The following is a 27,187-nucleotide window of genomic DNA, read 5'->3' on the forward strand; positions in this document are numbered from 1 at the left end:
GACATGTTGTAAGTGACCACTGATCTGCTAGACCAGTGCTTGGTTACTGAGCCCATATATGGCTCAATAATCATGAAGCAAAGGTTGTATATATTGTAAGCGATGTCCGTGCAGCCCTTGCCCAATAAGTGTAAAATAATAAACTTTTAAATACCTCTCTCCACACTCCCTGATGTCCTCCTAGCTTCGGCCTGCTCTCTGCATCGTCTGAAGTGACAGGCTGCTCAGTCAATCACCCAGACAGTGCTGTGGTCAGTGATTGGCTTAGCGGCCTTCCACTTCAGACACTGCGGGGAGTGGGCCGAAGCTAGCAGGATCTCAGGTAGCGTGGAAAGGTATGTTTGTTTGTTTTTTTACACATCCCTCAGCCATCATCTTAGGTCAGGACCAAAAGACACGATCAGCCAATGATCATTGTCTTTATTACATAGAGTGATGATCTACCTGATTGGGTAGATTATCACTCCATGTTATAGGGCCCTTAGGCCATGTTCTCACATGCATGCAAACCCACGTGTTCTCCCATGGCTGCTCAATGTTGCTGGGACTCACGAGACATGGTTTCAAACGCATGTAGCAGCCACAATATGGAGTTTCAGTTCATGTGTCCCAGGTACCATAATTAGGAAACTGATGTGAAATAAACATCTCAACTAAATGAGATTACATACATCAGAATTATAAGAGAAAACCAAATACAAAATTAACCACTGTGCTCCCTTCCAGCTTTTTCATTACTGGGAAATGAGCCTTCCGAGACGTGGAGGGGACAGGAACATATCCCAATAATGGTGGCACTGTGCAGCTGTTTAATCCCTTTAGGCTTGGTAATATTTTTCGCCTCTGACTCTGACATGACATGGGGTGTAGGTGACCATCTATAATCCCCACATGGCCTAATATGGTAAATGAAATGTCCAGATGAGCCTGCACAAATACAATATAATGAGCAGATCAATGACACCAATAGAGGCAGATTTTGTGTTACATTTTTTAGTATTTTTTAAGTGTATTTTTCTCGTATTCCAGAACTTTTGATAATGTGCTAGACATAAAATACCACAGCCTTCTGTAACTGAGTTTTTTATGACTTTATATGTATTCACCTTCTTTCAGACTGGAACTGGTACTTTCTGCATGAGGAGTGACAGTGAAAATAATAGTTCTTATGTAACAGCTGTGTAAGCTTGACTGACAATATATAGAAAAGACACTGACTTAGTGAGTGGTGGCTAATGCAAGCAAGTGTGAATTGAAATGGCAACTGTGTGTAAGCATGATGGCTAAAAGGTTAGTACTGATGCCTTGCAGCACTTCAGTCTCGGTTATGAAAGTGACCATGGGCAACATCTGCCCTGCTTTTATATGTTCTCTCTGTGTATGGTGGATCTCTTCCAGTAATCTTCCTCACTCCAAAAATATACTGATAGGTGAATTGGCCTCCAATAAGAAAGAAAGGACTCTAGTGCTTCTTAGGGTGTTTCCAAGCATTCAGGTTTTTGATAGGAAGGGGGTGGGAGGTAAGTTATATATTATAAAGGTCACATGTACAGTACTTTGTTAAAATTGAACAATTTCTCATTTTCACAATTCACTCATAAGTAAAATTTGCTACTCATAACGTCAGCACTTGTGACTACTGTACATTTAGACAATTAAACTGGATGACATCACTACCACTGTGCCATTATGTCTACAGGATACAAGCGGAGGTTTTTTAATGGTTCTGTATGATGCATAAATGTACTGGCTGGTGAAAGGGTTCATATAGATGGAGCCTAAATTATCAAAATGGTGGATGTGGCATCATATATTTAGCAAAAAATTTAGATAGATAGATGATAGATAGATAGATAGATAGATCACATTGGGGTGGCTTTCCATGGTGTTGTCCAGTTGAAGGGTGCCATCTGAATAATATCCATTCGGACATGCCTGAAGAATTCTCACTTACAAAGACACTGGACTTACTTTCCTCCCTTTCACATCAACTTTGCTTACAAAGCTTGTTTGCCTGTAATTCTAAATAGAGCAGAAAGGAAGCCATTTTCATGGAGGATGTTATCATTGAGGGTTATTATCATCTTGACAAGTTAACCAGATGGAATAATGAAGTGGAAGTTTCCTTTCCTGCATGATGGAGCACACATATATAGTGAAGTTCTTAGACTTGTTTCCAAGAATTTATATTGTTCTAGGATGCATATTAATGTATGTCTAACAATACTCCTGTCCTTTCACTATATTGGCTCTATAATGTGCGCTTATATAACATTTCTTTAGTTGTGAATCTTGAAACAATTTACATAAGATTATTAGACATGGGAGCGCATACTTTATTCTCTTTTTATTTCAAACAACTGTGCAGGAAAAGAATAAATAAATAAATAAATAAATAAATAAATAAATGGTAACATTTTACTTTCAACAACTCATGTTTTGTAAAAGTGCCTTCCCAACAATAAGCTGTTCAAACCTTTTCTTTTACCTATGGTCCCAGCTATCACCAGTAATCTGCAGGGAACCTGGTAGCAAGTGCTCAAATAGAGGGATGCTCTAAGTACTGTTCACACCTTCTATTAAGATACAGTTCCCATCAGAAATAATTCTGGTTTATCCACTTTTGCCATCCATAAGAGGCTTCTCTCCCCCCCCCCCCATAGTTACAGCACCCAAGGACTGTCACTCAAGCGGCACTTGCCGGGAGAAAGAAAGATTGGAGGACTGTGTGGGAGCCAGGCAAGTATGGAATATATATATATATATATATATATATATATATATATATATATATATACTGTATATATATATACAGTGGTGCCTTGGATTACGAGCATAATTCGTTCCGGGACCGTGCTTGTAATCCAAATCCGCTCTTAAACCAAAGCAAAATTTCCCATAAGAAATCGTAGAAATGCAAAGAATTGGTTCCACACCCCAAAAATAATGATTTATTATTCTGAATAACAGGTAAATCTAATGAAACAAACATTCAGAAACAGCAGAATATGTGATATTATAAGTTACTGTACAGTAATGAGGAGGATGGGAAACACAAGGGCTGACAGAGACTGCAGTGAGCATGAAGAAATGAGCAGGGCAGATGCGAGCACAGTATAACAGCACTCTCTGTCTGGGGAGAGAGGGGTTACAGCTATGTAGAGATTACCCCCACAGTCCTGTCCCCTGATGTAAGCCCCAGCCTGGAGTGGATCTGCTATGATTTGGAAGGTGAGGGAGACTTCCTGGGTCGGAGTACAGAGCTGTAGACCCCGCTATGCAGACCATGCCCCTCCCCCATTCGCACTCCCACCCAGTCCAGGGAGCTCTTAAACCAAAGCAATGCTCTTAAACCAAGTCACAATTTTTAAAAACTGTGAGCTCTTAAACCAAAACGCTCTTAAACCAAAACGCTCTTAAGTTACTCTTAAACCAAGGTAACACTGTATATATATATATATATATATATATATATATATATATATATTTATAAGTGCTAACAGAGGGGTGCTAACTACCTACAGAGGAGGATTACCAATATGGTGGATGTTACTTCCTGGTGGGGGGCTTACTAAAACTACCTGGGTCCAAACAGAGGTCAATGTGGGCAATGTGGGGGGGTTTCATCAACCAATAGTAGGGTTTACCTGAATGGGGCATACCATTTACTGGTGGAGCTACATGGGGGATGCTACCTACTGAGTGCCTATAAACTATATGGATACACCTAACTATATGAAAATACAGAGGGGCCGAACTACTATAATGATGCACAGAGGGGGCAAACTACTATATCGATACACAAAAAAGAGTTTAACTGCTATATTGGAGCATAAAGGACAACTATATGGAGGCACAGAGAAGCTTTACCACTATATTGAGACACAGTGAGATCCTAACTACTCAGTGTGGGCATATGGCGCCTAACTAACATATGGATGCATATAGGGGGCCTTACTACTACATTGGGGAACACAGGGGCCTAACTACCATATGGGGGCAAAAGAGGGACCTAATTACTATATGGGGGCACAAAAGGCACCTATTATATGGGGGCACAGGGGTAACCTAACAACTATATGGGGGAACAAAGAGGACCTAACAACTATATGCTGGCACAGTAGACCCAATACTTATACTGGTATTACTGGTAATATTGGTTTTTGTATACTCAAATTGCTAGTCACTAGCCCGCTGTAGTAGAGCAGTGGAAGAAGTTATAACAAATTTCATGTAAAACCCACAGTGCAAAGTGATCTGACTGCTCTATTATAAGCCAGCATGCCAACTATTATTGCAGATGTCACACATTGCTTTTACCTTTGTAATTCAGAGGTCGAAAGCTGTCCAGCAATTACATTGAGTGTCACTACTGCAGTTGCACTAAAAAGGAGCCCACTAAGGCTATGTCACCTAAGAGCTCACATAAATCTTGGGCCCTGGTCCCATTCAGTGCTCCTCTTCGCATTCCTAGGATAATTGATGGCTTTCTACAGTATATTATTTCTGGTCTTGAGCATTCCCATGAGCATGTCCCTGGCACTGGCTTCCCATGGCCACTGGGGGGAACAGGTGAGGCAGTCACTCCGAGGTCCATATATGCTAGGGTCCTACTGCCAGGAGTACGACTCAGCTAGTATTCTCTGCTTTACAGAAAACAGCTATTAAAATTGCCAGTTACGCAATCCAGGGAGAAGCTTCATAGAGATACTTCTAGCTTCATGGAGAAACTCGCTACTGCTTGTCCTTCATCCAAATGCTCCTGATTGTGAAATACAACTCCCTTTGTATAGCTCTTCCTCTACTACCAATGAAACACAGTACAAAAAATCTTGTATGTCACAGATGTGAGAGGTTTGACTCGTGTTGAAACATATGGATTTAATCACACTTGGCAGCCCCTAGCAGAAAGAATTCCTATCAGACATTGTTAGTGTTAGCACAGAGGCCCCAAGAAGCATTTGTGAATCCTGAAGGCCTTCTTAAAGAGTCGATACGTGATAGAGGGTAGCTCCATACTGCATATTATAAGCTCTCTTGACCTCTCGGCACCAACATCTTAAAGGATCTCAGTATGGATTGCTATTACTTACAAGTTCTATCTGTGTTCCTGCTTGTGGCTCACACAATCCCTCAATGTGCAGCTCAAGATGAAACAATGATACGATACATTGAGAAACGTATTTTAACTCTTGAGGTAGGTAATGTAGGATTTTTTTTTCTTTTTTAAATCTGTCAGGAATACTTTAAGACTTCAAGGCTACCGGATCATGTATCCAGATCATGTATTGTTTTTCACCACTTAATGTTAAAGTTTCATCTTTGATTTACACGGGCCTTAAAGTTAGCAGATGTAAAACCTGACGATTCTAAAATAGATCTTAGTAATATTTTGTGCTGCTTACACTTGAAGTAGACCATAGAAATATCTAAGGCTGCTACCTAGAACTGTTAAAAAGTTATCTGGAACTATATCTGACCTTAAGGGGGTTATCCCACGACAATATTTTTCCTTTCTTTTCTTTTTTTTAATATAAACTTATATGACCTGTCAATTACATAGTGTCTACAGGAAGTCTAAGACACACCTACTTCCTCTTTATTAAAAATGGTTACCACCCCCTTCTTTCCATCTGCAGATTGGGTGATACGTATAAGTAAGCTCACCAAGTAAGTGCAGAGGGAGCTGCTTTTCCTCATAGTAAGAATAGAATAATTCTTTTGCATTGCCATATTTTTACCCATATTTTTTTTTCTTCTACGAAGCAGTGTGAGGCTTGTTTTTTGCAAAGTGAGTTTATTGGAACTATTTGGTTGCTTTTAAATCAGTGTTTTTGGCATAATGAGTGGTAAAAAAAACTGATTCTGGCATGGGGTATTTTTTATTTTCATTTGTGGCGTTTACTGTGCAAGAAAAATTATACTAAGACAGTACAAGCAGTACCTATTATGTTACCTTTTTGTGTATTTGGAATAGATTTTTTTTAAGATTTTTATGATTACAGAACATTTTTTTATTTATTAGTGGATTTGACTATGCCTAATCGCCTGTGCAGTATACTAAAACAGTAATGTGATAATGTACTGGTTAATTTCAAGTTTTCTTTACACATTGCTAACAGCTGGGTTTAATAAGAGTACAATCATGGCAGCAGGGGCACAAAATGGAGGCAAAGAAGGACAGGCATGCTGATTCTAACCAACTAGATGCTACAATTGCTATAATACATGACATCTAGGTGACCAGATTCTGAGTTATTCATGTTATTGAGCAGGCTCAGGTCCTGAGACCAGTCCATACAACCCAACCTTGTATTTAATATAAATGTACATCAACTGTCAGGAAGAGGTTTTAAAACACTGAAAAATCTGACGAAACACAACATCTGTATGTAATGCATCCAGTGGGTTTCCTCCTACACTCCTAACATGAGGATTTCCATCTGTGTTGTGTGTTAACACGTATCTGTAATGAAATCTGGGCCCAGCGCAGCATGCAATACATTTGGTACCGGAGGTTTGGGTATCTATGGAGACGACCACGCCGTGTTGGTAATGCGCAACCCCAACTGGATCAGAATTTGGGCCGTGTTTAGTCCCAACCCTTGTAGTACCTCCAGACTTCACCACAGGTACACTTTATTCTAAACTAGATATTAGATTGTAAGCCTTGTTAGGATTGATGTATACATTAGTGCTACGTAAGCAATTTCAAAACCAAGTAAACAATGTTTTGCATAACATTAAGAATATATTTACATATTTTTTTCTCTTTTGTGGCTCCATTTAAATGATGGTTTATCTATTGTTCGTGTTGTTTTTCATGCTTAGTTGGTGTTGAGAATCTGCTGAAGACAGCTCGATGCTGCTGCTATACCCTGGAGATTAATTAGACTCGCTTTTAGCACTTTTTCACAGCTATATCCCAAAGTGTTTCCATCAAATATTATATTATATTTGCTACTAATGTAAAAGAAACACAAACTGAGTCCGGGAAGAATTCATTTTAGACATCAATAGTTATTGTTTTATTTTTTATTCTTTTTATTCATTATTTTTTAACTCTGTCCAGACTACATCTGCGATAGGCTTTTTGTGTCTTACATTATTACAATATATAATTATATTACAGATACAATGCCTTGGGAAAGTACTCACCCTCTTTGTTTTTTTACCTTTATTGTTACATTACAACCTGAAATTAAACAGATTTTATATAATTGTTTGCCAAAAAATGAAAAATGTGTTGAAATGGCCTAGTCAAAGCCCAGAACTGAGTATGACTTAAAGGCTGCTTTACACCACCCAATCTATCTAACTTGAAGTATTTGGAGCAGTTTGGTCTGGAAGAATGGGCAATAATATCAGTGCCCAGATCTATTCACCTAATAGAGACATACCCCATGAGACTTGCATTTGCATTAAAGGAAAAAGTGGGTGCTCCACAAAGTACGGGCTAACAGGGGTGGATGCTTACAGTTCTCAGGGGGTTTTTTGTCGTAATTTGTGTGTCACAGAAAAAAAAATGTAGTACCTTTAATGTGGTAGACTTTGTATAAATTAAATGGTATAAAGCCCCCAAAAGTACATTTTAATTCCTAGTTGTAAAGCAAAGCAACAACTTACATAGAATGGATGTACATACTTTTCAAAGCGCTGTAGGTTTCACAGAATGTCTTCCAAAAACAGTTGTCGCATCTATATACTGTTCATTGTGTGTGATATTGCATTACAGTACCATTCTTTTTTAGCTGAAAGATACACCTTTAAGAAAAAATCTTCTCTTTCTATGGTGCCCAAAGAGCTACTGTATAAACATAGCAGTCGTGCTAAAAACCTGTACATAGTCTTCCTCCTCCCCCAGTAAAAAATACAACAACATGCTCATAACAGCTGGATCTCAGATACATTTAGATTTTAACCTTTATTTCAATCAATAAACCATTTCCTTCACTATTTCAGGACAGACTCTACAAATGTGAACAAGATATTCAGCAATATGTGCACGAATTCAAAGAATTGTCTCAAAAGCTGATGTCACGCCTGGATAACCTCAGCAACTATAAACATGAAGTGAAGAATGAAATGGAGAGTCTCTGGGCAAGACTGGAGAGGGCCGAGTGGGACATTGACTACCTCGAGAGCTCTACTTCTTCAAACACCCATATAGAGGTGGATGAGCACTTAGTAGAGAAGCAGGTGATAGAAAAAGCAGAGGAGAAAAAGAAATTGCGGCTGAAACCGAGTACAAGTAAGTCATTGTCAGGGTCACGTTTTGTGATTAAGTTTTTCTTTACAGATTGAATTTACTTTATAGGAGATTGTGGTGAGCTGGGGGGTGTCTGCAAATGGTGGTGTAGTGCAGGCTAGCTGAATGTTACATTACCGCTATGGCTTTTGTCACGCCTGAGTGGTATGCTAGCACTCCCTCAGTACCACAAACTTTGACTAAAATCAGTAATCCCCACCAATCACATAGACTCTTGGGAAAACTGTAAACTTTACTGAACAGTCTTTAATGTACAGTACAATACAAAGTGTTGTTCACAAGGCGCGTTAGGATGGTTAGGGCACGTTCACACTGAGGAATTCGCACGGAGAACATTGCGCGGATTCCACTGCTCTCCCCCGTGCTCTCCTGCTAGCATCTCCGCACGTCCCATAGGCTCTGTTCTATAGTCAGGCCGATTCTGCCTTCTGCCCAAAGAATTGACACGTCAATTCATTGGGTGGACAGCAGAATCTGCCTGAAGATAGAATGGAGTACATGGGACCAGTGGAGATGTGAGAGGGAGCGCACGAGGATGAGCGGCGTAATCCACGGGATGTTCTTTGCGTGGATTCCTTAATGTGAATGCACCCTTAGGCCATTTTTCCTTTAAATAGTAGTAACTCTGCTATAGCAGGTGAAACTGGAGAATTTAGAGTCATAGGCTTGAATGGGAAGGTTATGCTAAGTGAGGTGACCGTCTCTGAAAAAGGGTGCTAATAAGGTAACTTAGGCAGAGTTTTGCGTGACTACATAAGGATGCACAATCCAGCAAGTATTAGATGCTGCTGTTGAGGCCCTTTACATCCTTGGTTTAACTGCAGTAGACAAAAAGAAGAAAACCATTCTGACAAGGAACTCCATCTGACTGTCTCACAAAACCTGTGGGGCATATGTAATGGTCCTATTACACTAAACGATTACCGGCCGTATTTGGCCGATATCGGCCATTACAGCCAATAATCGCCTAGTGTAATAGAAGGCAACAATCAAGCGATATGGACGATGTTGGCTGATCATTGCTATTGTTAGTCTTTAAACATGTTGAAAGACAAACGGCCAGGATAGCAACGATCTGCTGCCATCGCTCTGTAGAATAGGAGCAGCGGCAACAGATCGCTGCTATCTTTTATGGGCTGCCCGGACGATCTAGCGAACACCTGGGCGCTCCCCCCTGAAGCGCCCCCCGGCTCTCACCCTCTTGCTGCCAACGTGTGTAAAAGCGCCGACAGCGAGCGGAGAATGAAGAGCAAGCGAGCGCTCCTCAATATCGCCCTATGTAATTGGGGCTTTAGAGTACAGGCACAGACATGGAAGCTTCCAGAGCCATCCTTCGCAAGTAGCAAGAAACAGGACACAGCAACAGCAGGGGGGCACTTTGGCAATGGCAGCTACTCCAGACCCCTGAATTGAGACTTAAGGCCCTACTACGCGGAACGATTATTGGCCTTATTCGGCAGATATCAACCGCTATGGCCAATGATCATCCGGTGTAATAGAAGACAGATGATTGATGTCGGCTGATTTTGGCTGTCATTTGTCTTTCAAGATGTTCAAAGACAAACGACAAATAAAGCAGCGATCCTCTGCCATCGCTCTGCAGAACAGGAGCGGCAGCAGCAGATCGCCACTATCCTCTATGGGCTGCCCAAACGATCTACCGATCACTCGGGCAGCCCCCCCGCAGCTTCCCGTGGCCTCCCCTGTACTCACCCGCTCACTGCCGACGTGTTGAATAGCGGTGGCAGCGAATGGGAAATGAGGATCTCCTCTTAGTCGCCCCGTGGAATAGGGGCTTTAGATGGACCTCACAGTGTGGACAAGTAGGCTACTCAGAGCTAGTTGCAATCCAAGTGTTTAGCACAGCATTGGTCTGGATCTTAGGCAGACAGGAAAGTGGAACACAGCAGGCTGAACTCCTCTACTTCTGACACTAGACTGACTGCAGACACAGATTGAACCCATGGCCTTCTCTACTTCTACATATAGACTCAAGAGGCTGTCTCCTTATTGGTGAAACAAGGCCATAAGAACAGGGGAAAGAGGAGATACTTGTTGGGCCCTGATAGGCTAAGAATGGGGTAGTGAGCCAGACAAGACTGTCTTTAGAAGCAGGTGGCAGACTAGCATGGCAGAATATACCGATACTGTACATGGCTAACCCTTACATAGAGTTCAGCAAATGATACGTGTTAGTGTATAGAGCAGTAAAATACAGCAAAATACCATACATACACAGAGAATATCCCTGATATGAATAACAATCAGATGTGCCATCCTACATATTAAAACATGCAGCACCAAGAGAAAGATTCTGGGACACTGCAAGATGATAATGCAAGACAAAATAGAGCTTAGAGGTAAGAAGCCATGTCTCTAAGGCTCTGAGGCCCTGTCCCAGGGTCCCTTTACGGTACTTCTGTTGTCTTCTGTGGAAGAGGGGCCTCCAAAAGCAAAATATGAAAAAATTGCAGACAACATCCAAGCCACGGCAAAAACAATAGTAGAACTGGGTGTGATGATCACTACTCTCAGGTCACATTACTGGGATGATTAACACTATTAAGCCTATAAATCAACCACATAAATTCATCTAAAATCCCCTCTGGATGACAGAATTATGCTGGATTACTCACATACTGTAGGTCTTTCTGCACCACAACACCTGATCAAACTATACGCTGCCACCAACTATACTTGTCCGGCAATAGCGGCCTATTAAGGATATATCCCAACACCCAAACTAATCTCAATATACCACAATGGTAACATTTTCTCCCTTCGGAAGTGTAAGTTCTATAACACTACAAGGAAGAAGCTTATTAATTTTTAAACTTAGCTTAAACATAGCTAACTGATAAACAGAAGTAATATCCTGGCTGTGGGGTACAGCAGAAAAAATATGGGCCGCCCCTCCAAGCGTAGTATGGATACCCCAACAACTGACACTGATTTTTGTTTGTGCAGGGAATTTCAGCCCAATTTTTTCCTGCCAAAATTCTAGCTGGTGATGTCACTGAGTGGAGGCCGGTTATATGGTAATAAGGGCACTCCTCTTTTTTTATGAATTTACCCTGTGGTGTATAAATTCCCCAACAGTCACCAGTTTTTGGCATAGGGACCCCCTAGAAATATTACATACCCGTCAAAAATCCAAACATATCCCAAGCATAGTTCAAACCGAACTGCATTCGGTCCACGTTAGAGGATGATGTCTAATATCACCTGGTTGCTCTGGGCCTATAGCCTTCATTTTGACACATGTATGAGGGCAACTTTACCTAATCACAAATACAGAGTTTGATTGCTCCAAATATGAATTATAACAGGGTTTTCTTTGATATATTTTCCCTTTAAACTCTCTCTGTTCTATCTTGGCAGCTGGAGAAGTTGAATGTCATCCTGCAGCTGTCAGAAAAACATGGATGCAGCCATAGGCTATATCGAGGTTTTCTAGGACTTCCTAGGGCAGAATCCAACTTCTCCATTTGCCAGGAGTCAAATGCTGAGCATTCAGGTTTAGAGAAGTTGCCAAAGTTGCCTCCTCAAGTCTGTTCAACACTACTCCCTATATTAGATAGAAATTTTCCAATAGGTTTTTAAAACTATATAACCACTTTAAGAAGTGTTACAGTGTTACTTTTTTTCAGGTTGTACAACAATGCTGGATCAAATCAAATCTCAGAAGACAGTGAAGAAAGCTGGAGGTGCTATTGGTGCTTGGATGAAGAATACTGGTGACAACGTAGACAATATCTATTTCTTTACAGATTCCAGAAACAACATATTTCTAGAATTTGCAAACACAGAAGATTTTACAAACCGAGACTATCTGCAAAAAGCTGAAAGTGTTATATTACCTTTCTTCTGGCAAGGAACTGGTCTGTATGTCTACAACGACTTTGTCTACTTCCATAGAAATGGCACAGCCAATGAAATTATAAAATACAACATCCTAACCAATGTTACGCAATCCATGGCCATAGAGGGGGCTGGACATGTCCCACCATATGAGCTTTCACCATACACAAAAATCGATCTTGCCATGGACGAACAAGGACTGTGGGCCATTTATGCAAATTTGGCCAATGAAGGAAAAATCATTCTCACCAAGATAGACCACAACAAGATGGAGGCTGAACATACGTGGAACACAACCTGCAACAGTAATAATGCAGAAGCTGCCTTTGTTATTTGTGGCACACTGTATGTCATGTACAATAGTCCAAATGGGGGCAGATCTCATATTGACTGTATTTATGACACCTCAGATCTCATTGATAGTCAGGAAATCCCTACAATATACTTCCCAAAGAGATTCAGCAGCCATTCCTCCATTCATTACAACCCTAGAGACCAAAACCTCTATGCTTGGGATGACGGATATCAAATTGTCTATAAATTTGAATCCAGGAAGAAGTTAGAACAGATGTAAGGGAGATCCAAAACATGCTGATACATTTCTATATATCTCCCTATCAGATAGGATTATTTCAGATCAGTGTGCGGCCTGACATTATCTAGATAAGGTGTAAAAGTAGCACTACTAGGAATCTATTGCTCTCCTGATCTGTCAGTTATAGTAAATACTTTCATACATTTCCCATGAAATAGCAATTTGGCAGATCTTTACCTAGAAGCCTGTACTGTGCTCTTCCTCTGTTATTCATCCTGCTAATGAATGAATACATTGTATATGGTACTACTCCTCTTATCAAAGTAACAAAGTATAACATGAATACAAACCTCAGTTGACAACCAGCTGACAGTGGACATATTTCAGCGTAAGTGCATTGCTTGCAGTGGCTGAGACATTTATGTTATCTTTCTAATAGATTGGCTTTGTTTTGATGGCCACCTTCACTTGTGCTGATAGACCTTTGGACCACACCACCAATACCCATAACCAAAGGCAAATGCAACACTTTGAATAAACTCCAGATCCTATAACTCCTTATGTGTTAGATTTTTGTTTAACTCCTTGTATTAAAGTCTCCACTTCAATCAAATATTGACGCGTTTATTTCAAATATTTTGCGGTGGTGTACAGAGGCTAAATGGTCAAAATTGTGCTCAGTGGCATAGCTGCAGGAGACTCATGCACAGGGAAGCACTATTACGTAGCTTGAGGGTCTGGGAGGCATTATTACCCAGTGAGAAAGTCTTAGTGATTATCCTTCAGATTATAGTTAAATCGTTCGAATCTAAACGATAATCGTTCATTTGAATAGCAGTTAACGACTAACGAATGAACGAAAAATCGTTGACCGTTTAATAAGACCTGGACCTATTTTTATCGTTGCTCGTTCTCAAATCGTTTGGTCGTTCGCAGTAGTGACGAATGCAATAGCGACGACAAGATGACTGCAAGAACGATCATAGGTAACGATTATCTTTCCATGTAAATAGGTGAACGATTTCAGGTGTTTCGTAATAGTTTAAATCGTTTATCGTTAACGATCATGCGAACGATAACCGTCCCGTGGAATAGGTCCCTTAGTATTGGGAGACACTATTAGCTAGTGGGTTGGCACAAAGAGGCACCATTACCTAGTGGGGGCAAAGAGGGGTAGCTGTTACCTGTTGAGGGTATAGAGAAGATACTATTCTCTTCTGTAAGCCTGTTGGCACTATTACCCAATGGGGGACACAAAAATGCACTATTAACTTTTGGAGGGCACTATTACCTAGTGGAAGGCACAGAGGGGGATCGCTTTTATAATGTGGGGGCACAAAAGGAACACCATTACCTTGTGGGGTACACAAAGAGGCATTATTACTTAGTGGGATCACAGAGGGGCCACTAAAACTGTACCTACTGGAGGGGACACTACTAAGAAGTGAAGACATAAAGAGGGCATAGAAGGGGGTATACAAGCTTGTGTAAAAAAAAAAAAAAAAAGGGTCTTACTACTTTGGATCACAAATGGGGATATTACTTTAGAAGAGGCACAAAAGGGGCAAAAGAAGGGCACTATTTTCTCATGGGCCACAAAGAAGCCAATACTCCCCTGGGGGGCAGCATGTCTGGGGGGGGAGAGGTCACAATAGTATTGTGTGGGGCAGCATCTGTAGTCGTTCACAATGGAAGGACCTATTCATTAGATAGAAGTGATCCGTCAATGAACAATTGCGGGTTCATAATAGGACCTGCTGTATTTCTATTTGTGGCACGGATCGCTGCTCTGTAACACGAATGTTGCAATACTGAGGTTATCATTTTTTAAAACTTGTAAAGAAATTCCATGAACACAAGATTTTTACCTCCCCCGTATTACCTCCTTTACTAAACTGTACTGTTTTAGTATATCAAAAGAAAAAAATTGAGTGGTCAGGGCCCCTAGGCAATAATGGCCATGGGCCCCTTACAGTACATATAATACATTGTTGTGTCCCTTCACATGAACAAAATTGTAAAATAATAATGACAACCCTGCCATCATGTATAGAAGTAATACAATAACCTCAGTAATGATCGTAGTAAATGGAAATTGTCAAAACAAAACAATATATATCATCATCTATGCAGACAATAGTTACTCGTCTGGACTCTACAGGAGCAGTAGAAAATCAAAAGGGTGCGTCCTTTTAAAACATAGCCTTTACTGATTCTGCATAAAAGATCATCTGGGCAAGAAGTAATCACATAACATAAATACAAATTTACAAAATTATAAATTCAATCAGGAGTGCGAGGTAGGACCGATATAGAGAGTTGCCTGAAAAAATGTCTCCATATCACTGCTGTCTTCAAAGAAAGCATAAGAGAGAATTATTGCTTCTGGAGTAGAGTGATTTTGTTACATAATTTTTTTCCATTGAGCATTGTCTGGAAAAATAAAGGTCTCCATACCACTGCTGTCTTCAGTGAGAATTAGTACCTCCCCAAGCATAATTGGTTATTTTTGCAATTTATTTTGTAAATCACTGTTGCATTGCCAAAAAAGACCACAAGGTGGTGCAAAAGACCAAAACAACTGCACTCCCTGGAAAGTAAATACACTGTATATGGCATACAATTACCAGGACTTTATTACATTCTATAGTCACTGTATCTTACAAGGTCATCAGGAAAAGGGTCAAACATAATGAGAGTCAAGGTTTCTACAAATAGATTTCCATCTTATAACAATAATGTGTTTGTGCATGTGTGAGAATAAAAGGAGGCTATGTGTCCTCTCCTCTTTCAGGAGATATGTTCTATTAAACCTCTGTGGAATCCTTGCATTACAGGAGAGAGTGACTTAGGGAATTGCTGAAGTAGCAATTGCATTTAATAAAAGTGGGCAAAGAGCTGTAACAGAATCTGCAGTTACATGACTAGATCTGCCCAGTCCTGCAGTCAGGAGACGGGGCTACAAGGCTCCACAGTTAGGGCCAATTCACACTACAGAAATCAGGCAGCGATTCAAAGTGGAACCCCCGCCTGTGGACTCCGCTCGGAATCATGCATGCTATCTGTTTCCATGAGGTGCCTTGCGTGCCTCCTCTTTCTGCTCCTCTCCGTTCAAAGAATTGACTGACATGTCACCATGAGTTACTGTATAAGAGAATATAAGAAGGAGAAAAAATACAGCCAACTTTTGTATCGCTGAGTGAACATTAGGCTACCTTTATACCCCATCCACTTTAAGGCTATGTTCACACTACGTAAAATTACGTCCGTTGCTGCCATCGTATACGCTCCGGCCGGGATCCTGCACAGGGCCACAAAGAACTGACATGTCAGTTTTCTGCGGCCGCAATTCAATGAATTGCGGCCGTAGGAAACCCTATCAGTTCACAAAGTGAAGCGAGCGGCTCCGGACGCTCGCTTCACTGTGTGCTATGGGAGTTTCTCATGCGGGCGCGCGCGGTAACGGAACGGCCGGTCTCTATACTTAGTGTGAACATAGCTGAAGGCTGGATTCACACACAGTATGTTTCAGACAGTATTTGGTCCTCATGTCAGGTCCTCATATTGCAACCAAAACCAGGAGTGGATTGAAAACCCAGAAAGGCTCTGTTCACACAATGTTGACATTTAGTGGATGGCCGCCATATAATGGTAAATAACTGCCATTATTTCAATACAACGGCCGTTGTTTTAAAATAACAGGAAATATTTGCCATTAAATGACGGCCATCCACTTGATTACAACATTATGTGGACATAGCCAGGGGCGTAACTACCACTAGGGCAGCCATAGCGGCTGCTATGGGGCCCGCTGCATCAGGGGGCCCCATGGCCTGCTCCTGCAATACACTGGGCCCCCTGAGCCGTCATCATTTGCAGCACCGGGTGGCCCTGCTGGTCTCCTGGGTTTTGCAAATGTCCCTTTAAGTGCAAGCACTCCTGGCCAGAGCTAGCAGTTATGTAGTTATGACTTCACTTGACCGTTTAGTGGTCAGTTGGGGGGTTGGGGGGGGGGGCAATCAAAAGTTTGCTATGGGGCCCAGCCATTTCTAGTTAGGCCCCTGGACATAGCCATTCTGTGTTTTCAATCCACTCCTGGTTTTGGTTGCCATAAGGACCTGACTTGAGGACCAAATACTGGCTGAAATATACTGTGTGTGAACCCAGCCTAACCCTTTAAGGACGGAGCCCGTTTTCATTTTTGTGATTTCGTTTTTTCCTCCTCGTGTTTAAAAGGCCACAGTGCTTGCATATTTTCCCATATAGACCCACATGAGCCCTTTTTTTGCAACACCAATTATCCTTTGTAAATACAGACTTAATTTTTCTATAAACTATGCTGTAAAACCAGAAAAAAATTATATGTTCAGTGAAATTGGAAAAAAGGTGCAATTCCTTTTATTTTGAGGGGTTTCGTGTTTAAGCCGTTCACCCTAGGGTAAAACTGACATGTTGTCTATGTTCCTTAAGTCAGTATGATTACAATGATATGTAACTTACATAACTTTTATATTATTTGATGGATTTCAAAAAATTAAAACCTTTAAAAAAAAGTGTTTAAAATTGCTCTTTTCCCATCCTTATAAAGCTTTTATTGTTTGATCTATGGGGCTGTGTGAGGTGTCATTCTTTGCGCCATAATCTGTTATTTCTTTCGGGACCTTGTTTGCATATATGTAAGTTTTTAATCACTTTTTATTAAATTTTTTATGGATTTGATGTAAACAAAAATGCACAATTTTGCACTTTGGCAGGTTTTTGCGCTTACGCAGTTTACCATGCGAGAGCAGTAATGTGACAATTTAATAGTTCGGGTGAATACGCAAGCGGCAATACTAAATATGTTTAATTTTTTATTAATTTATTTTTATTTATTAAATGGGAGTGATTTAAACTTTTATTAGGGGAGTGGATTTTTTATTTACAGTAATTAAAAGCCGCCTGGGGTACTTTTATATGCACAGCACTGATCTCCCATTGAGATCAATGCTATGTATGTAATAGAGCAATGATCCATCAGATCAGTGCTCTGTTATTCTGGTCTGCAGCAGTCCAGATGCACTGATTGCCAATCTGGGATCAGCGCCATTCAGGCGCTGAGCCCCGCCGGCTCAGTACTAGTGATTTCCTCCCACTAGACAACAGCGAGAGGGGCACAGCTACTATTTAAATGCATCTGTCAGCTGCAGCCGGGGACCGCGGGTACTAGCTGGCGCAGCCGATCGGCGCTGCTGGCTAATACCCGCGGTCCCCGGCTGCACATAGCAACCTGGGACCGCGGACTGCAGAGACATACAATTTATTCCAATTTGACCTCCATCTGCCGATGACATTCTCATCCAAAGCCAGAGACGCAGCCTCAGTTGCAGCCTCAATTTTAAAAGAGTGACCAGAAATTTTAAGACCATGTAAACCCAATTTTATCCCGCTTGTGGATTCTGGGAGCCACACTGCCAGGTTCACTCTGTGGACGGACGGCGGAATCCTCCCGTACATAGAATGGAGTCTATGGCACGGATGGAGACGCACACGGCTGCAAGCAGGTGCGATCTGCGGAATCCGCAACGGATTTTCGGTCGCAATTCTGTAGTGTGCACATACTCTTAATGTGCAATATAGTACCCGGACCTTTTTGATCAGTTATAGACTTGCGAGTCAGAACTGGCATACCCTGTTTAGAGATGTCCACAAATTCTCTGATACGTAACGCCGCAAAAAAGGAATGAAGCAGTTCTAAACAACAATGTTTCGTACTGTTAAAAACATACCACAGGTAAAATGTCCCAAATTTTGGTCAACAGCTCGACCGTAATTGGACGACGTAAGTCCCTCTAAACATAATCATTCTTATGTTTTATTACTTGTTTTACTGGAGAAAGGAAAGAAGATTGATACTACCCAATAATTTTAGAAAAAAGGATACACCCAACAATTGTTTATACAGAGCTGCGTAAAATAGGTCCCTACTCAACAACCAGACTAAATATCACAACGCTGTCCCCCCCTCCGCTACTGAATACTAACCGCCACACGATATACAAAAATGCTTCCAATTTTATTCACACTCGACAACTGGATCCAATGGGCACAGATCCAGGTCAGGGAATGGCTAGTGTCAGGAAAGATCATCCCGGCCAGTACTGCAGTACCGGCTATATGATCTTTAGCGCCGCAGAGTTATGATGCGGGCGCATCCGTGCGCGCCTGCGTCAGAACTCCCCACTGCACACTCCATAGTGTGCACTGACAGGGTTTTCTGCGGCCACAGAAAACTGACATATCATTTTTCTAAGGCACCGCTAGGGATCCAGGTCGGAGTGTATACCCTGCGGGATTCCCTCGGCCTGCAGCACAACTAAGTTCTTTACCAATCACGGCCATTGCAACAATGGACATGATTAGTACGGAACTTACAGTACGTTGTGTGAACATGGCCTTATTGTGTTAACAATTTTGGCCACTTTGATCCAGAGGAAGGCGAAAAACACCTGTGAGGAATGTCTGGAGAGCAGAAGACAGCTGAAGCCCTCTGCTCCCTGGCGGATGCAAGTGGGTGTGGTTCAAAGAGACTTTTCTTTTTTTTCAAAGACACACATTTTTTTCCCAAAGACCCACATTTTGTTTACAACAAAAACTTTTTTTTTTTTTTTTTTTTAAATATACAATATACAACCCCCCCCCCCCCCCCCCCCCCCATAGCAATCAAGATGGTGATGAGCGAGCATGCCCGTCCGAACTTGGTACTCGTTCGAGTATTAGGGTACTCAATAGTACTCGTTACTTGGACAAGCATCTTGCAATACTCGAGAAAATGGCATCATCCTTTTCCAATAAGTTTGGGCGCAATTTTTCAGCCAATTACTATACAAGAGACTCTTTGGTACAACATGCGGTGATGTGGCTCCCATACATGTCGATAGCAGTGATTGGTTGGCCAGATCAGATGAATAGAGACACCAGGGACGTGCTGAGCACAGCATTTAAATGCAGGAGAATACAGACAGAGCTGCTGATTGTCAGGGAGAGTGTTAGGGAGGGAATTAGTGTTCCAGTAGGAAGGGAATACTAGAAAAAAGAACACAACAGCCCTTGTAAGGGCTTAAAATCTTTATTTTTTTTGGATCACTCCAGACTGCTGGCTGTGACTTGCAGTGCCAGTGCTGGCAGAAAGGGGACAGCAGGTGCTGCATACAGACCCCAATGAAGTCCTCAGTACTATTATTTTTTTTTTTGTCTGGTGCTGCTGCTGTTGTACATTGAATTGCTGTGATTTGTAGTACAGCTGCATAGAATCTCATTGCTCATTGTCCTGTGTAACAGGTGGCATACACCATATACCACCACTTACACACAGACTATACAACAACCTCCAAAAACTAATGTGACCAGTATATTTTCTCATATCCAGCCAGTCATCATCAGTAATGGATTATAATAGGTCCGTTTCGGGCTGTACGGGGCCCTAAGCTCCTGGGGGGGCCCATGTGCACCCAAAAAGACATATACTTCAGTGGTGTATTGTCTCCTGACTACAGTTCTGCCATGATTTGCTAAAAAATTGCGGCTTTTTTACTGCAATTTTGCACACATCAGGGCATCATGACATTATCAATTCTGTACTATTAACACTACACTAGTGCTGCCATAGTTGCAGTGGAGGGGGGGGAGGCAGGCTTGGTGACCAGCCCGGGGCCTATGGTAAAGTTAATCTGCCCCTGGTCATCAGGGTTGCTTTAATATTTCTTAGTGCAGCCATATCCAAGCTCACTGCTGATTGCCCTATGGCATACAACATATAGCAGCACTTACACACAGACTCTATACGACAACCTCCAAAAACTAGCGTGACCAGTATATTTTCTCATCTGCAGCCAGTCATCAGGGTTGCTTTATTATTTCTCCAATGATTTTGCCTCTCATGCACAACTGCATGAGGGTGTGAGGCTATGATACTGGGAAAATTATCCCAACTGCTAAAGTAGTCAGGGGGTGTCATGCCCCAGCCCTGGTCTGTCTAGTAATTTAAAAAAAGACAAATTATTAAGGTGGGAGGAGGGGAGCAGTCAGCTTGTCAGGCACTGGCAGGGGAACACTCTCCAAGGCCTTTGACCTTTAAAGTGACCTTCAGGCCTTTGACCTTGGTCGCATGCGCCTTGCCCATCTGGGTCTGGGTCAGCACTATTGTCTTGAGGTTGACCACCAGGCTATTGCCCAGAATTTGGCATAATGGTGTGATTAGGCAGCCTAAGAGGAATCCATGCATGCTGCCCCTGCTGTTTCCTTTCCATTTCCGTGGTGTTTCGTGGTGTCAGGCTAAGTTTTTGGGTGGTTCATATGCTACCTCTGTTTTAATGATTCCATTTGTTCTCACTGCAATGCTGTGTCGGGCATAATTTTTAGGAGGCTCACTTGCTACCTCACTTTTAATGGTTCCGTGTCCTCACTGCCATGATGTGTTTGGCATAATTTTAGGGAGGTTCACCTGCTACCATTTCTACCTTGGTCACTCTGTCCTCACTGCCATAATTTTTGGAAGGCTCACTTGCTACCTCAGTTTTAATGGTTCCCTGTGTTCTCACTGCCATGCTGTGACAGGCTACATTTTGTGGTGGTTCATATGCTACCTCTGTGTTTAATGGTTCACTGTGTTCTCACTGCCATGTTGTTTCAGGCTAAATTTTGGGATGGTTCAAATGCTACCTCTGTTTAATGGTTCCCTGTGTTCTCACTGTCATGCTGTGTCAGGCTAAAATTTGGGGTGGTTCATATGCTACCTCTGTTTTAATGGTTCCCTGTGTTCTCACTGCCATGCTGTGTCACTGCAAAAATGCTTGAGTTTCCCATTGACTTCAATAGGGTTCGTCACTCGAAACGAGCACCCGAGTATCGGAAAACATTTGTCTCAAGTAACAAGCACGCGAGCATTTTAGTACTCGCTCATCACTACTACTTTCATTTTCAAAGGGAGCTGAAATCTGACTGGTTGCTAGGGGCAACCTCATTTTTGCTTCTTTTTTCTCTTACAATAGTTCAGTGAAAACATTTCCCATTCTGTCTTCTGCTTTATGGGCACTTACTACAGTTTTCATTAATAACAGAGATGGGTGACAACCTGCAGCTGATCTTAATGACCTCAGGGGCATCACTAGGATCCACCATATTAAACCAAGTAGTAACCTACAGCCACTTTATTATCGTAAGCAAAAAAATGAGGGCATAGATCGGCCTCCTGGGCACCCTTGGAACAAATCTAATTAACACACTGACACTTGATGCCTGGGCAGCGCCAGGTACATTTTCTAGTTCTCTATAATCATCAGGTATTCTGCCTGTGACTGAATCTGATGACTGGGTTCTCTTCTGTAGTCTGCATAGCACTTCTGTAAAATTGATAACTGACCCCTGTATGGTCATTTTATAGCGTTACTGTTACATGGTTCCTTGTTACTTGTTAACACTTGTTTCTGACTGTGTAATATGGTGTTTTTATGGTATAGATTCTTGATCACATATTTAAGTGAATGGTGAGGGGCATGCTATGTGCAGCACGGGACCGCGGCTATTATCAAACATGACAGCTGCATCTAATTGTCTTAAGTGCAGCCCATCCCTGGTGTCTAGTGGCGGGATCCCCCCCATGATGCGATTGCGGAGGGGGGATTCCTTGGTCTTACCGGGCCGACTCGGTATTCTATTGCAATGGTCTGCAGCAGGACCATAGCAATAGAGCACCGATCTCATGGATCGGCGCTGTGTTATACAGCTACACTGATCTCTATCAGAGATCAGTGTAGTTGTATTAGAAGTCCCCCAGGGGGACTTGTAATTACTGTATGAATGTAAAAAAAAAAGTGTCTTCATTTATAAAAAAAAAAAAAAAAACTCGCCTAATAAAAGTCTGAATCCCCCCCTTTTCCCATTTTATAAATAAAATTAATAAATATGTTTGGTATCACTGCGTGCGTAATCGTGCAAACTATTAATTTATCACATTCCTGATCTCGCACGGTAAACGGCGTAAGCGCAAAGACCCGCCAAAGTGCAAAAATTGCGCATTTTTGGTCGCAATAAATCCAGAAACATTGTAATGAAAAGCGATCAAAAAGTTGCATATACGCAATCAAGGTACTGAAGAACACATCATGGCGCAAAAAATGACACCTCAATCAGCCAAATAGACCAAAGGATAAAAGAGTTATAAGCCTGGTAATAGAGCAATTTTAAGGAGCGTTTTTTTTCTGTAGAAGGTTTTATTTTTTTATGGTGCGTTCACACCTACAGGATCTGCAGCTGATTTTCTGCAGCAGATTTCAGTTAAATAACTGAACACAGCATCAGATTTGATGCTGTGTTCAGTTATTTAACTGAAACCTGCTGCAGAAAATCAGCTGCAGATCATGTAGGTGTGAACGCACCCTAAAAAGCCATTAAATAATATAAAAGTTATGCAAGTTGCATATCGTTTTAATCGTACCAACTTGAGGAACATATATAACATGTCAGTTTTTCCATAGGACAAACTGCGTAAAAACGAAAAAAAAGAAAGAAAGAAAAAGAATTGCATTTATTTTTCAATTTCACCGCACATAAAATTTTTTCTGGTTTGGCAGCATATTTTATGCAAAAATTAAGTCTGCCATTGCAAAGTACAATTAGTGATGCAAAAAAATAAGAGCTCATGTGGGTTTCTAGGTGAATAAATGCAAGTGCTATAGCCTTTTAAACACAAGGAGGAAAAAACGAAAACGCAAAAACAAAAATTGGCTCCGTCTTTAAGGGGTAAAGGGTTTATCCAGGATTGGCACAACATAGGCATTTTCTTCCAAAAAGAGCATAACACTGGTTGTGTGTGGTATTTAAACTTGTCTCCATTCTAATGAGCTTTAATACCAAACACAACCTGTGCCAGAGGTGGTGCTGTTTCTGAAAGAGAGCAGCCATTTTTTTTTTTTGTTTTTGTTTTTTTTTATCCTGGTTTAACACTTACACAGTTTTACGTGGTTATATATGTAAAATGTAGAAAGAAATTCACCTTGTATTGTTCAGAAAGCAGTGTCATCTGCTGTCGTTCCCTATGGTAACTTAATCGGTTGGGAGCCCACTGAGACTCACCCGCCCCCCCAGACTGAACCCCTGGCTACGTAGCTACGCATCTGGATATGTGCCAGTTTGCATCTCTGAACTTCTACTACATGTCTGAATTAATTTCTGGCAAGTTTTTGGAGATTACTGCGACAGTGCACACACTTTCCCACAGTCACTCTTGCTTGCATGTTCAGTGGAGACCAACTACCAGTAGTTTTTGAAGAGTGCGGTTAAACCAAACATCCCTGGCCCACCTTATTAAGTCATAACCAAGGGCAACAGGTTATCAAAACAATGTAGGCACATAGGGTATAAGTAAGTTTATATCTCTCAAACAGTCCAGTTTTAGAAATGCTTGTTTATTTCAAATATGTTTAATTTCACGTAATGCAAGTTTATGACTGGTTTTCCTAATGATACAACCACTTTAAACCCTCCCTATAAACTTCAAAAGGTGTATTTCATCCGCACAACAGATGGAAGTAGCACATGCTGTGTTTTTCAAAATATGCACATAGCCCAGATTTCTTAAAGGGGTACTTCGGAGAAAAGAAAATCAGAAAGTTATACAGAATTGTAAATGACTTCTATTTTAAAATCTTAAGTCTTACAGTACTTAGCAGCTGTATGTCCTACAGGAAGTATTTTCTCTCCCCTCTTACACAGTGCTCTCTGCTGCCACCTCTGTCCATGTCAGTAACTGTCCAAAGCAGAAAAGGTTTTCTGTGGGGATTTACTACTGCTCTGGACAGTTCCTGTCACAGACAGAGGTGGCAGCAGAGAGCACTGTGTCAGGCTGGACAGAATACACCACTTCCTGCAGGACATATGTGGTACTCTAGGGTGATGGTTTGTGTCAGCTCAGCCAGTGGTGTTATAGTCATGATGCCAGTGCTTGTCCAGCACATAGGTGTGATATTGATACTTGCTTGTTTGTGTGGCTGGCTGTGTTCCCCAAATGGTCGGTAACCTGCCGGGTTGTAGTGGGTCCCTTGAGTTCTCGTCACGGTAGTCCTAAGTGGCAACTGACCCACCCGGACTATTGGTACCACCACCCACAGAAAGGGGAAAATTAACTCAAGGTGTACAGTGCTTTGTATATAGGTGCTGGTGCGTATAGAATATGACAGAGTCCGAGGAGTATAAAAATAGAACAGCTTTACTGTCAAGTTACTTCAATATAATAATACACTACTGAATAGCTAGATCTTCAGACTCTTAGTGCTTGACCTTGTTGTGCTTGAGGATATGCTTGAGCAGGAGAAAGAGAAAAGAGAGGTAGTTGTAGCGGTGTTTGAAGAGTAGAGTAGAGGAGTTGGCCAGACGAGAGCCAACCCAGTGCTGCTGTGTACATTCATCTGACCACCTTCTGCCCTACAGTCGTGAGCTACCCGTCTTGTCAGGGTAATACAAGCCCCAGTCATGGTTATCTAGGATTGGCTAAGTTTCCATGGATGTCCCAGTTACCTGCACTGCTCGATAGGATATGTAGGCCTTCAGTACTGGCTGCTTTGTCCTATCGGGGCTAGTTCCTCTTGTGTTCGAGATACTGCTCTGCTCCTTTTAGACGTGTTCTCGGCGTGGGTTAAGGTGTTCCGTGGTGACCTCTCCCTTTAAAGTGCTTAGCACTGCATAGTAGATATAGTAGTAGTTGTGAAAGAACTGGTTGTCTCTTGTTGTATCTAGACTAGACTGACTTGCTTACTTTCTTCCACACAGAGCTAACTCCTTTTACAGGGGGTAAGTGTGTATGGAGAGCAGGGATAGGTAGAGAGAGAGAGAGAAAGCACACATACAAATATAAAACACTGACACCTAGTGATAAAACTGTAAAATACATCATCACCACTTAACCTGAGAGAGAACTTTGTAATAGGTCCACAAGGCACTAATAGTGGGACACCACACATACAGTATCTGATAAGTACTGAGAAACTTAAATAGATGTAATTAAAAATGTTCTGATTTCCCTACAGCAACTAATCACAGCACAGCTCAGTAGATAGGAGAAGCTCCAAAGGGGTACTAACAGTAGGAACAGCCAGAAACATTCTAATCCAGCGATCAAGTAAGAGCTCTGTACCAAGATAGGGCCAATTGAATAAGACCTGAAATGTGCCATTATACTGCAGTTAACATTTTGGGGAACAATTACATATCCCAAGTCCATTTCTACATGAGTCTGAGAGCCATCCTCAAGGGTTCAGCCTTCCAGGGTGTGGCTATGGATGAACAATCTAACTGTACCTAGATAGGAAGGCCAGGAGGTGCTGTATAATGAGTCAGTGGGGAATCACACCACCAAGACCACACCTTATACATTTTTTAGGGCAACCCTAATTTTTTAAAAAACACATATTTATAAGAGATGATAGTGTTAACTTATTTCTTCCATTGAGGCACGCTTGAAGGCTATTTCATCCATATATTGACTTCTTGTGCATAGTACGACCACGCCTCATTTATTACACCAAACAGACATGCCTCCAAGATGCAGGCCACAGAGACCCACAGCACCAGGACACAGAGCACCAGCACTATACAAGCCACAGAGCAAGTCATGAGTGTTGACAGAAGATTAGTCATCTCCAAACAGAATTGCTGAATAAATTAATAATCCCTGGTTAGGGGCCATAACCCAACACAACCTATGGCAACAGTCATGCAGCATTTACCCATTTTAAAAGGCTTACTGGGGTTAAATAACATTGCTGTATTATATACGATATACAGCTGTATGAGCTTGTTATTTGCATTAGGGGAAACATATAAATGTGCCTCATCCACAGCAGCCCAGTATTCTTCCATAAAAGAAGGGATCAATTTCTGCTATTTATTTTTAATGGCCAAAGGAGTAGAGGATATTTGATTACTAAGAAGATGTGTATACAGAGTAGAAATCAACCCAGACAGTCCCTGCATCTAAAGACCCAGTTACAGAGTACTGTGAAATACATTGCCTAGGCTGAGGTAACTGACTATGCACTGTGTGCCACAGACAGAGGTTTCTATACAGGGCAAATTCTATAAACCGAGTAAATTATTTGAAAATGTTCCTAGTAAAAAAGATGAGCCATTATTGTAATGCCTGTTTCGAGAAATTGCGATCTGGAAAAGGAAAATGGGAATACCGTGGCCTGTAAGAACCCACCAAAATAGCTCAGGGAATCATAAAACTAAGGTAATATAAAAGATAAGCTTCTGGATTCAACTGCTATGTAAGTCTATGCAGTGAAGCTGAAAAAAAAATATTTGTGAGATAAAATTGAAATTAGGGGGAAATTCTGCATGGGTAACACATACAGTGATGTAACATGATGCGGATAGTTCACCTTATGAATCTTCCAAATAATGATGTCATAGTATAATAAAAATGTATACAATGATGTCAACAGAACAAGCATAATGCACATATGGATGTCCCAGTACAGGAAAGA

At 41.5% G+C, this 27,187-nt stretch overlaps 1 protein-coding gene across 2 annotated transcripts; it reads left to right on the forward strand.

Moving 5' to 3' along the window:
* The first annotated feature begins 538 nt into the window (after window positions 1–538).
* On the forward strand, window positions 539–13,278 carry LOC138789646 (olfactomedin-like protein 1). 2 transcript variants are annotated; one of them, XM_069968403.1, is made up of 3 exons: window positions 539–613; window positions 7,963–8,251; window positions 11,920–13,278. In XM_069968403.1, the coding sequence occupies exons 2-3, from the start codon at window positions 8,035–8,037 to the stop codon at window positions 12,702–12,704; spliced, it is 1,002 nt and encodes a 333-aa protein (XP_069824504.1). In that variant the 5' UTR covers window positions 539–613; window positions 7,963–8,034; the 3' UTR covers window positions 12,705–13,278. The 2 variants fall into 2 exon arrangements, with proteins under 2 accessions (XP_069824504.1, XP_069824503.1); XM_069968402.1 differs by lacking the exon at window positions 539–613 and adding an exon at window positions 4,928–5,197.
* The last annotated feature ends 13,909 nt before the right edge of the window (window positions 13,279–27,187 follow it).

The sequence above is a fragment of the Dendropsophus ebraccatus genome, chromosome 4, assembly GCF_027789765.1.
Source record: "Dendropsophus ebraccatus isolate aDenEbr1 chromosome 4, aDenEbr1.pat, whole genome shotgun sequence".
Classification (NCBI taxonomy): Eukaryota; Metazoa; Chordata; class Amphibia; order Anura; family Hylidae; genus Dendropsophus; species Dendropsophus ebraccatus.

What these genes read in the sequence shown, in the direction of transcription:
- LOC138789646 (XM_069968402.1), top strand. Translation starts at nt 5,075, where the DNA reads ATGGATTGCTATTACTTACAAGTTCTATCTGTGTTCCTGCTTGTGGCT. An exon ending in AACGTATTTTAACTCTTGAG is followed by an intron (nt 5,198 to 7,962) that starts GTAGGTAATGTA and finishes TCACTATTTCAG; the next exon opens with GACAGACTCTACAAATGTGA. An exon ending in GCGGCTGAAACCGAGTACAA is followed by an intron (nt 8,252 to 11,919) that starts GTAAGTCATTGT and finishes ACTTTTTTTCAG; the next exon opens with GTTGTACAACAATGCTGGAT.